Source organism: Parasteatoda tepidariorum, chromosome 7 (assembly GCF_982258835.1).
Source record: "Parasteatoda tepidariorum strain Cologne lab strain chromosome 7, Ptep-v5.0, whole genome shotgun sequence".
NCBI classification, from domain to species: Eukaryota; Metazoa; Arthropoda; class Arachnida; order Araneae; family Theridiidae; genus Parasteatoda; species Parasteatoda tepidariorum.
Window position 1 is genome coordinate 41,354,611 of NC_141761.1, and position 12,779 is coordinate 41,367,389.

The 12,779-nt window shown below is 28.0% G+C and overlaps 1 protein-coding gene across 1 annotated transcript in view; it reads left to right on the forward strand.

The window, feature by feature from the left end:
• LOC107445508 (anoctamin-7) overlaps positions 1 to 12,372 on the forward strand; it is a 51,410-nt gene extending 39,038 nt beyond the window's left edge. Inside the window, exons 14-17 of the mRNA XM_043045780.3 lie at positions 1,034 to 1,163; positions 4,180 to 4,313; positions 10,745 to 10,825; positions 12,084 to 12,372. Coding sequence (XP_042901714.2) covers positions 1,034 to 1,163; positions 4,180 to 4,313; positions 10,745 to 10,825; positions 12,084 to 12,251 — 513 coding nt within the window. The 3' untranslated portion in view covers positions 12,252 to 12,372. The remainder of the gene's footprint in view (positions 1 to 1,033; positions 1,164 to 4,179; positions 4,314 to 10,744; positions 10,826 to 12,083) is intronic.
• Positions 12,373 to 12,779: the final 407 nt, after the last annotated feature.

Below are 12,779 nucleotides of genomic sequence, written 5' to 3' on the forward strand. Positions count from 1 at the left end.
CTTTATTCGCAGTTTCTTTTTTTAAACATGGTATCCTGACAATCATTCTTTTCTGTCAACGAGTGCAAGTTTATGGTCACCTAGTTCATTTTTTCATGTCATACATTCTAAGAATTTTTAGAAAATTACTTACCGTTCTAGATGTCCTGGTTTTTTTTTAATTCTTAAATTTCACATTCTCTTAATGTACATTCTCGAAAAGCTACAAATTTCCCTTTTTCAGAATGAGAAGGATGAAATATTTTGGGCAATATTCAAATGGTACGATGGAAGTCAACGAGTGCAAATTTTTTTTTCACAAACCATTCCTAATTATCAATTTTCAAATATACTAATTTTTTAATAATTAGGGAAGACAAAACAATGTCCGTATGATTTTCTTCAATTATCATTTGGATTTAAAAATCACAAAGTAGCAGGTTTATATTTGGAAATTTTTATTAGTTTACACAAGAAAAAAAAATTTTTACTCTTATTTTTACTTCAAAAATTTGCCCACAATTTCCTGTATGACTTCTGAAATTGGCGATTTTTCGCGTGTTCTTTCGCGTGTCTTAAAACGGACACCATTCAAACTTTTAGGTCTCTTAATCTTCTTTTTTTTCCTTTTTATTAATTTTTGTGTTTTTACGAAACATTTTCATTACGAAATTACGAACAACATTACGAAAAGTATCAGCACCGGCAGTCAGGGTGCTGATACTTTTCCCCGTAAAATCCGTTTTTACCGGAACATGTCACGGAACAAAAAATCTGTGATCCACCGAAATTTTTACGTTGATAATTTCTATAAAATCATTGAAACCACTCTAATTAAATATTATTGTAAAAATTGCGGTATAATATTTTACGCTAAAAATGAATTTTACGGTAAAAAGGATTTTATGGATGATGCACCCATTGTGCTGTTTCTTTATACCGTAATTTGATCAGTGTACTATAAGTTATTATTTTTTTAATTATATACTTTGCTTCAAAAAATTAACAAAAATTTCGTTCAAATATCTGATCCTTCGTTTATTTTATTCCTTAGATGTTTGCAGCTTCATTTCCTCTAGCCCCTGCGTTAGTGTTATTGTTTAATTTAATTGATATTCGATTTGATTTTCAAAGATTACTTTGGTGGTATAGAAGACCAATACCATTCAGGGATGATGATATAGGTATGTATGACATTAAACCAATCACAAGTATAACTGAAATTTAAAAAAACACTTGCAGTCGGAGTATAATAATGAAATGAATAAGTGAAGACGCGTAACATTTGATGAGAATGTGAGTGCAATAGTTGTAACAAAAAAAAAAAAGAAGAAAAAAAAAAGAATTAAACCTTCAAAGTGAAAGGATTCTTTCTCTTTTTTTAACACCTGGTATATTTCTTATTAAGAGCGCGTGCAATCATTTTTGCAAAATAATAATAATAATAATAAACAAAGATGATTTGGGTGAATACATAAAACAAAGTCTTGCAAAAAAAGAAAAAAATTCAATTTAAAGTTATTGTTTACAAAACTTTTTCGACAGCAACATTAATATATATAATTTGTGTCGTCAATATTTTAATGACAAGCATACAATTTATAATTATATACGTAGAAAAAAATTCAGATAAAATTACCGTACTCTATGATAAGGACATAACTCGTAAGAAAAACATAATTTTGGTTAATACAACCAAAATATATGATATTTAAGCCATTCATTTGGTAATTTTTCCGTTCACATGGAAACGTTTCACCTGAAATTCTGGTTTTCAAAATTATAATTCTTATTACCATACATATAGTAAAAAACACAAAACTGAAAAGTAATTTTAACCGAATAAATAGCTTTTATACCATGATATAAGGTATCATGATAAAAATTCCCAAATTTCAAGAAACTTACCAAATTCTTTCGCATATTATAATACCATATGTTATTGTAAATGTTACCAAAACCATTACCAAAATGCTTCCGTAAAAATACGGTAAATTTACCATTTTCTGGTAAGTTTTAATTACATTATTTTTCTCAATTAGTAAGTAACTGGCAGTTGACAAAAGAATTAATTCAGACAAAGCATCTTTATCCTCTTACAGATATTGGACTTAGTTTATTGTGGTTCGCATAAAGGAGAAGTCATGGAGAAAAAAAAAATGTAAAAGCAATGATATATAAGGGAGGCAGTATATCATTTGCTTCTCTTGTTTTAAGTTACAAGCACAATTAACCCTTTGACGCAGCTGGGATACCGGTGTTCTTTTTGTGTATTTTTTTTCTGATTCTCTAATTACAAGTAAAAATATACTTTGATATTTTTTAAATATTAAAAACAGTGTATTAGCTAGTGAAAAAAATTTATTAGTTTGCTGGAATTATATTTGCAGTAACATATTAAATACAAAAATAAATAAATAAAAATTATTTTTTCTTTCATATTCAAAAATTTATCAGTAATTGATTTTGTAAATTAATGAAATTTCTCAAAGAAGGAATTTTGTAAATTAAAGAAATCTCGTAAATCAAAATAATTGAAAATAAGAGCGAATTTCAAATACATATTATTATTTGGAAGTGAGCCCTGTTAGGAAGATTTTTCTTTTAAAGCAGAAAAGGACACCGGTGTTACATGCTGCATCTTACAACCATAAATTATTAAAATATAATAATTAAGGCCCGGATTTTGATGACATTTGTATTTTTTTGCATTTTTTGCATTTTTGGACATTTTTTGCCCTTTAGAGCATTTTTTTTAGATTTATAGGGCATTTTTCATTAAATTTGTTGGCTTTTTTTGCATTTTAAAACATTTTTAAAATTTTTGTTAATTTTTTTATTTTTTTATCATTTTTTATTATTACACTGGCTTCCAAACAGTGAAGAAAATCTCTAGGATATTAACTGGTGAAGCAACATCTTTTCAAATTGAAGAAAAATTGTCAGTAAGTGAGACCGTCTTTTTCAAGTACGCACCAGTAACATCAGTAAACGTTGAAAGAAGCTTCTCCAGGTATAAAAATTTACTTTCAGACAAGAGACGCTCGTTTACATTTCAAAATATCAAAAAAATTTAATAATCCAATGTAATTCTGATATTTAGTAATATTATGAGATGGAAGTTGTTATATTCATTAAAGTTTCTATACAAAATGAAAATGTTTTGGAGTCAATATATTTCCCTTTTTTTTGTTGTTATTTTATGATATAAAACATATTTTTCAAACTTTAATGAACGTAGAACAAGTATTGTATTGCTTTATATTTTTTGAAATGACTCATAATAATTTTAAAGAGTAAAACATTGCTTTAGTTCAATATTTTTACTTTATTTAAGTCATGTCATAAGGCATTTTTAGTGCAATTTCCGCATTTTTAAGGGCATTTTTAGCACTTTTTAAGGACATTAATTGAGATTTTTTAGGTCATCAAAATCCGGGCTCTAATAATAATTATTAAAATGGTAAATATAGTATTTTTCACTTACTTTGAACTGAATAAATACAAAATAATGGAAAAAGTATGAAAAAAATACGTTTAATGTAAATTCTGCGTCAAAGGTTTAATAGAACAAAAGTGTACTTGGAATGTTATACTGTATTTATTAGGTAATGATTTACTTAATATACTTGAATATTAAAGTCTCTAATATCGCTCCGTAGAACGAATGGTATTTTTATGCTATGCGTCAAAATCCACTTGTAATAATTACTCAATAAATGCTATATGGATGTTCCCGTTCCACATAGCCTAAAAGGAAATTATTCCAGTTTCATTCGATATGATAAGCTAATTTTTGCTTATTTCAATTCCACCTTTGTTGCGATTGACCTCGATAATAAATCGTGAAATTTATTTTTCATTTAAATATTAGTTTTATGTTCTTTTTAAACGCCTACATTTTTGACAAGGATTTGAATTATATATTAAAAGTGATAAGTGCAGTTACTAATAATGAAATTTTAATTAATAATATATTTTCCAGTTTCATTCGATATGATAAGCTAATTTTTGTTTATTTCAATTCCACCTTCGCTGCGATTGACCTCGATAATAAACCGTAAAATTTATTTTTCATTTAAATATTAATTTTGTAATTTTTTTAAACACCTATATTTTTGACAAGGATTTGAAATATATATTACGAGTGATAAGTACAGTTACTAATAATGAAGTTTTAATTAATAATATATTTTCCAGGTATTTGGTTCAAAATTATAAATTTCATTAATGTATGTGGCGTCGTGAGTAATGCATTTTTGATCGCCTATTCTTCAGAAAAGAGCTGCGCAATACCAGTCATAACAAAACTGCTTGCTATTATCATTTTTGAAGTAAGTCAATTTCTATAAACAATAGTTATGTTCCTTAAAGGTCTTAGATAGATTTTTGAGCTTTAAATTCTGTTCATACTTATTAATTTCCGTTCTGAATTAATTAACCACCTTTATAAATGATGCTAACAAAAAATATCATGTTTATGAAGGATTCACAGTCAAAGCTCACTAAGTTTACTAGAACGAGAGGAAAACAAAACAATCTACAGTGCGGCTTTGAGGAGAACTCCTCCAGACTTAAAGTCTGTGCTGGTCTGCTGCTATGGTAACAAGCGAGAGCACATCTCTAATGGGGATGAAATGGAGGAAAGAAGGTGACAATTGGTTTACTCACACCGACCTATGTTAAGATTAAGACAAAACTATTCACTCCACACCCCTATTTGAAGTGACTTTTCCTCGTTACCATGGTAACCGCCACGACGCGAGACGGATGTCTGGAGGAGTTCTCCTGAAAACCGCACTATAAGATATTTGTTCTAAAATGCTCCCATTATAGTCCATTTTAATCTTCAAAAGTCTGCTGCTTTATTCAGAAAGAGGTGTCTAGGTATAGAAAAGTGTTCGTGCTTTTCAAAATGAGGCTGCTAAATACGTTACCTAGTGGCTAACTACGGAGTTAGAGTTTTGATCTTGAAACCAGTACGAGATATAAGGAAAAAAAGAAATTACGATTTATTAAATAAATGAAAACACATTACAAAATAGCGAGGTCGTGAAATCAATCCATTCGAAGACTCTCTATACAAAATGGTGATTGATGCACGCTAAATCTGTCGGAGTTACAAAGTCCTCGAAGTTCCCATAACGATTCAGTACCTCTGGATCGGAAATTGATCGAGCTCTGTTTCAGTTCAAAGTTACGATCTGCAGATGAATGGATGGTGAGTGAATGTGTCCTCCTTGTAAAACTGGATGTGACGCATGTATGTTATTTCCGGATTTTTCTCAGGAATGTTTCCCAGAACGTCGCCAATAGCCCATTGTGCAGCTCTAGTACGTCGTAAATAAAAAGTTCCAAAACGAAGTGCCCACGTGAGACTTGACAAAACGATCTTAATGCAAAGACAAAATTGACAAGTTGGCTTAATGTACTTTCTTTTAAACTTTATACATTGATTTAGAGTGTCCAAAAAATTTAGATTTTTATGGAAATCATGGAGAAGACGGTAAGCAAACTATTTGCTGTACATGAACTGCCGGTTTCAAGAATACAATTTGTATTTTCAAACTACCTGACATGTGTTTAAAAAAAAAAATACCTTGAACCGATTTTACTTACTTTAAAAATTACTTCTTTTCCGAAGTGTATGACAGAGACAAACAAATTACATCAATAAACGTAGGATATTATTCTAATAAACTTTCTAACGAATTCGAATACATACTTTCTACGTAAAAATAAAATAGTTAAAATTGATCATCTATGGTACTACACTCTCTCATATTGAAAGTCAACTAGAATGATAATTGCAACATTTATGATTAATAATATAGATCGTGCTTTGATGAATTCTCAGCGGAATTAAAAATTTTCATATTTTGTTAGAGCGTCCGTCTCCTAATGAGGTAAGCCAGATTCGAATCCCAGTGGTGGCTGGTTGGTACAAATTTTGCTCTCGTTTCACACAGACCTCAGTGCTATCGTAAAATATCCTCAGTTGTTGACGGATCCTGGGTTAGAATTTTTCGCTCGTCATCGGGCTAACCGTGGAAAAAAGTGTTGCACCAAGCAGACTCCTCAATTCTGCTTTTAACATGTAAAGTCTATGGCGGGCTTGTCGTACTTTGAATCGATTTTTCTTGTTCAAGAATCGGAGTGATCAATTAAAAAAAAATACTAATAATTTTTTCAATCTTTCCTATCCACGAAAATGTAGGTTAATTTTTTTAATCTTTATTACTTTTTGTAATATTGCCTTTGAAACACAAGTCACTTTCTACCTTTGAGTAAGGGAGGAAGGCAACATTCCACCCCCAAGTTCACTAATCTTCTCGGTGGGAGGTCTTGCTCCCTTAAGAAAATCTTTTTCTCTCTCTGTCCTTCTGAAGAACTGATATGGGGAACGCTTTAAAAACCGATAGCTTTCTTTTTAGTTATAAGCTTGTAATTTATTATGAAAATTATATTTGCTGATAATTCGTTCATTCTATATGCATTTTATTTATTTAGTAGTAATAATTTTCTTGTTTTTATTCATTTTGAGAATGGAATTTATTTTTTAAATACATGATTCCCCTTTTTTTAAACTTTGTTTCTTATTTTTTAGAGATGTTTCAGAATTAAAAAAATTAGCTGCTGAATAAAGTGAGATTAATTAAAATCGAATAAATGACGTAAAGATCTTCCAATATACTATAAAGCATCACAAAACTGCAGTTTTCCTTTTTTTTAAAAAAAATATATCGTACACTCATTTGTAGGTTTAAAAAAACATTTACATTAAAAAAATTTAAAAGATTCCAATTTTTTCATTCCGTAAAAAGTTTTAATTACTCCAATAGCTGGGATAGTATGTTTTTTCACGGTAAGGAAAAAAAATAGCTATTACACAAGACCACGCATCATCCAAACATGAACAAGCACTTAACCCTGTTTTTAGTGCTTTAATGTAAATACACAAGAACACTAAAGTATTATGAAATTTTCATTTTAATCAGCAAATGAAGAAAAATATGAAAATGCACGCATGTATTGTAAAATTCTTTAAAAAAAAAAAGGAAGTAAAAGAACATTAGTGGTCATAATTAATATTCACGAGAGAAAAATACAAACGGTATCAAAATATAATGAATCGATGCTTAGGAACGCAACACTGAAAATATTGAAACCAGTTTGATTGCCGGATGAAATAGAAAGAATGAGAAATGTGATTATTATAAACACCACGAAATTTCATCACGATAAATTAAAAAATAAAAATAAGCTGTAATACTTAGAGTTACTACTTAGAACTGTAATACTTAGAGTTGCTACTTCAGACAGTCAAACTGGTTTTGATGTTTTCAGACCTGATTCCTTAGTTGATTCCCTGATCTGTAGTTCCTAATTAATACACTTTTTAAAACTTTTTTTCGCAATATTCTAAAAATATATATTAAGAGTAGTAATTATGCAATATCTTATGTATTTAATAACGAGAAATTTTTCGAATTCATATTAAAAGTGTATAATGTAATTTTTATTCATAACGTTTTGCTAGAACAAAGTATGTAATCAATGTGTTATTTTAATTTCTCTTCCCTGACCCTTTTTTTTTGCGATTCATGGAGAAGAGTTTTAGTAGAAATTTCTATACTGCAAACTTTAATTAGGGTAATTATAGTTAATTAAAATATAAGAAAACTAACCGTCATTAGCATTACATAAAGAGGAAAAACACGAAAACCTCCCAGGGTTAGCCAGCATGCCATCTATATGAATATATCTCCTAGATAACCATAATTTTCTGTATTTTTGTATTTGATAAAATTTTGTAAAGTAAACTTGTCTCAATCTGTTTTTATGTTGTAAGTTTTAATCAAAACCAATAAATGCCTTTTCTTTCAAAAATTTCGTTATCGTACTTTTTATAAATTAATTTCGATTATTTTGATAAATCTTTATATTAATTACAGTGAGCAGTCTCACAAATCTATGTACTAAAATGTAAAATAACATAGAATTGTTTTATTTTGTTGTTTTTAATGATCCATCGAAATGATCTATTAGAAAAATAAATTTAAACTGTCACTTCAGCTTATTAGTCGAAAATGTTATAATTTACTTTTACGACAGAAATAATGGTATTTTTTTATGAATCCTCAAAACTGAAATGAAAGAGTTACATCAATTTTCTTATAATATTACTTCTACGTTTAGAAAATTATAAAGCTTATCAAAGATAGTTTTTAAGGAATTCCTTAGAAATAAGTTATACTTTTGTAAGTTATTTATTTGTCCTTTTATTTACGACATTTACAAATAAAATGCGTTCATTACCCACTTTTACCATTATTCTTTGTTATTAGGGTTATAATAATTTAATTAAAAATGAAGTTCCTTTATTATATAAAGTAATCACAAGATATTACTTGATAAAAATTATTTGATAAAATATAAATACCTTTTAACAAGCAAAAGCTGATAAATAAAATATATTCACTTTTTAATAAGTTATATTTTCCTTTATTCCTTTAAAATAAACTTCATATAAAACTGAGCTCTCAAAATATGCAGTTTAATAAATTTATACTAAATAACTGCTTTAGATCAATAAGGAACTTCTTTTGTATTATTGTTAAACAATATCTCTGGCGATAAGTTTTTAAAGTAACTATAACTGAGAAGAAATAATGTAAGTAAAAATGATGAATATGAGTTTGAGGGTGAAGTTTTAAATGTATCCGAGCTAAATTATTTGAATAAGTTAAGTGATATAATCGGAAACTAGATCTGTCTTAATATGATTTAAAATTTTGTGATAATTAAATCGAATAATTTTCAATTTTGATGTTTCAATTTGTTTGTGACAAATAACCCCGGTGTTTATTTTTTAAGATCGAATCATAATTCCAGTTCGGAGTTATTTATACAATAATAATTGTAGTTAGCAAAAGTAATAATTAAAATGAAGTGAGTTTTTAGTGAAGGTTAATTTAGTTCATTCAAATTGCGAAATTCAAATATTTAAGTCTAAATCAAACTTACATAGTAAGCAACCATATTTGCTTAAACAATGGATTAAATGTTAACATAGTTTTTTAAAGTGGTAGAATTTAATTAGTTTCAAAACGGTGTAACAATCTTTAAAAAAAATTAATTAAAATTAAAAAAAGATTGTGAAAAATATTTGTATTTGAATTGTAATTGAAAGAAGAAAATTAAATACGTAATAAAAATATAAAATCTTGAACTCAAGGTTTTACTTTAACATAAAAAGTTTTAAAAATTAGCATATAAATTTTAAAAAAATTAACAAACTTTATTTGATCTATAGAGAAAATATAAATTTATTTTTAATGTAGTTACTTTATATGAATTACTTTCATATGACTACATAGTAAAATTTTATAAATTTAAATACTTTGGTTATTATTAGTTCTCTAAATAATCAAATCAAAATAATAAACAATTCAAGATATAATTAGAAAAAGCGCATGTTAAATAAAATGATAAAACTATTTTGAAAATAAATAAAGTCGTTTTAGAGTTAAAAAAAATATTTTTTAAGTTTTTCTTAGAAAGAGAAAAAGCATAATATAAGATGAAGAGTGAGTTTCTTCTGATATCTTTTGAAAGCTAGTTGACCCCCGCAGGTTGCAATCCCTCTTCTGCGACAGTGGTTTGTCGATTAGTTTCGGGTTACTTAACACACGCACCCCCACAAAAAATGTAGGGGAGACAGAGGAACGGGTTTTGGAGGTGCAATATATTTCGTCCCTTTTCGAACCTATCCTTACTGAAGGTTAGAATTGAAATGAAAAGGCCTCTTTAGGTATTCTTTGGCCAAGAGTAGGAACAACATATGACGCAATGCTAAACGAATGGAATTTAGTTGTTGTTTATTTAGTTATTGTTATTAGTAGTTGTTGTTATTTGTTTTAGTTGTTGTTGTTTATTTAGTTGTATTTAGTTTCAATAACTTTTCTTTATAATGCAATAAAATCTGGCGAGCAGCTATTTAAACGATCGAACACTTCGTTTGTTTATTTGTGGCTTGAAGTTAGGCTCGCAGAAAATGCCGTTCATGGGTTAAATTTAGTAGGAACAACACAACCTGTGACGTAGGCTATATTATACCAAATTGAGTTTAAATTAAATATTATCATGTTTTTAGGGCATGAATCTGAATTGGGTATAATATGAAAAAAAACACAACTACTTCGATTTAGTAGGAACAACATATGACGCAATGCTAAACGAATGGAATTTAGTTGTTGTTTATTTAGTTATTGTTATTAGTAGTTGTTGTTATTTGTTTTAGTTGTTGTTATTTATTTAGTTGTATTTAGTTTCAATAACTTTTCTTTATAATGCAATAAAATCTGGCGAGCAGATATTTAAACGATCGAACACTTCGTTTGTTTATTTGTGGCTTGAAGTTAGGCTCGCAGAAAATGCCGTTCATGGGTTAAATTTAGTAGGAACAACACAACCTGTGACGTAAGCTATATTATACCCAATTGAACAACCTGATAATGCTCACTCTGGTTATTGTTTCCGTTTTTAAAGGCGCTATATGTTGAGCCACCTCATGTGACATTTGCCATGTGACATTTTTAGCAGCAATAATTGGTCGATTTTCTAACGTTGCCATTCGGGGAGTTGTAATGAGGCCTTTTTTTGGTGCCGTGTAAGAGAAATATATATATAGATAAGTATACAATATAATTTATATAAGTTTTTAAGGAAGCATAAATTTAAGTTATGCTCTATCATTTTTCAGCATTTTGTCTTCCTTTTCAAGTTCCTAATATCCACATTGATACCAAATGTCCCAGCCTGGGTTGTCAGCTCGCATAGAAAAGTAAGTCTTGTTGCAATATTAATGTTACAATCGTACAATATTACAATCTTGCTATAATTTATAATTATTATCTATGCATTTTGTAATTAAAAAAGATATTTATTTTAGAAATGTTACACATGAATTTTGCAAATGCAATTTTTATATTCTTCAGTTTTGAATTTATTAAATAATTATTAAATATATAATATATTCATAAAAAGCGCTTACAGTTTCATAAAAAGAAATACATCCTAAATAGCGAATAATTGGATTTTTTAAAACAAAATTTTAATATTAACATTTTTAAGGGCACCATTAGGATCCCTTTTATCGAAATTTTTTTCTTTTGCTTATATGTAAAATTTAAATAAGGGAGGCCCAGAGACAAGATTATTCTGGCTGTGCTTTGAAACATGTATAATATTTAAAATCACTCATCTCCAAAGTAAAATTTGAGAAAAAAATTTTTGCGCGCAATTTTAGTGCGAGTTAAAGTATAAAAGTACTACAAAAAATACATTTTTGATAACACATGTTTTGTGAAACGAATAACTTGCCTTGCTTGCCAGTTTTTCCCCCACATAAGGAGTCAATAAGTAATAGGTGCAATGTTACAATCTTTTTGAATGTTACTTAAGTTTATTTCAAATTAAGATATCTTTTTAAAGTGGACCTAATTTTTAGACGAAAAAGAGCAATTTTTTAATTTGAGTACAGAGAGATATTTTGAGATTTACAAAGCAATGTCAAAAGCTTACATGATTTTTCAAGTATATTTCAATGGTTAAAATTATTTTATTTTTAAGAAAATATATGATGTTTTATATAGTCAAAATCATAAAATCATATAATTAGATAAGCATATAGTCATATAATCAAAGCAACTTTTCGTATATAATCATTCGTCGTATAATCAAAGTAGCAAAACAGTTTCGTTACTTTTCTCACTAACCTAAATCTTTTCTTAGAATACAGCTGTAAAACCTTTTTGGATTAAAGATAATGTTAACCTTAGAATAGAAAAGAAAACTATGCATAAAATACGAGTAAAATATTTAAAAGTGACAGAGAATCGTTTCGGTATTATGACAAGCACCAAATTCATGCGTATCGAAGAGTAAGAGAAAAAGAAATACAGAAAACATACATTTCTGTATACTTACTATCGATACCGAAACGGCTGTCAGTCTTTTTTAACTATTTTGTTCGTGTTTATGCATTGTTTTCTGCTTCATTATATTGTAACAAAATATGATACACTTATTGTTAATTTCAGGAACGCTACTTGGTATCTTATTTAATGTCAAACCTTCACGAGTCAGATGACGATGATAATGACAACGATGGTGACAAATGTCCTGATAATCCAACAGAATTTACAGAAATATTGAAAAAAGATGATATTAAAATTGATGGTCTTTCTGAACAAGATAGGATATTTTGATGTACTGCAAGATTTGTACTAAAAGAGAGAAATGAATAAATATTTAATGTCAAATGGATTTGCAAGACGACATAAAAATTTAAGCAATTTCTTAAATTTAGTGTTTTACAACTGTATACAAGACGACATAAAAATTTAAACAATTTCTTAAATTTAGTGTTTTACAACTGTATACAAGACGACATAAAAATTTAAACAATTTCTTAAATTTAGTGTTTTACAACTGTATACAAGACGACATAAAAATCTAAACAATTTCTTAAATTTAGTGTTTTACAACTGTATGCCAGACGACATAAAAATCTGAACAATTTCTTAAACTTTTTGTTTTGCAACTGTATTCTAAATACGTGCTTAAATTGTTTTCGCAAATTTTTTTTCATTTACCTAAAAGCTGACTATTATCAATTAATAAATATAAGTTTAAAATTAAATTTATTGCACATTTAATTCCTCGTGCTATTGGACAGATCACGAAGTTAAGGAAAATAGAATTAGCTTATCACGCTGCTTGGAATAAAATCTCTA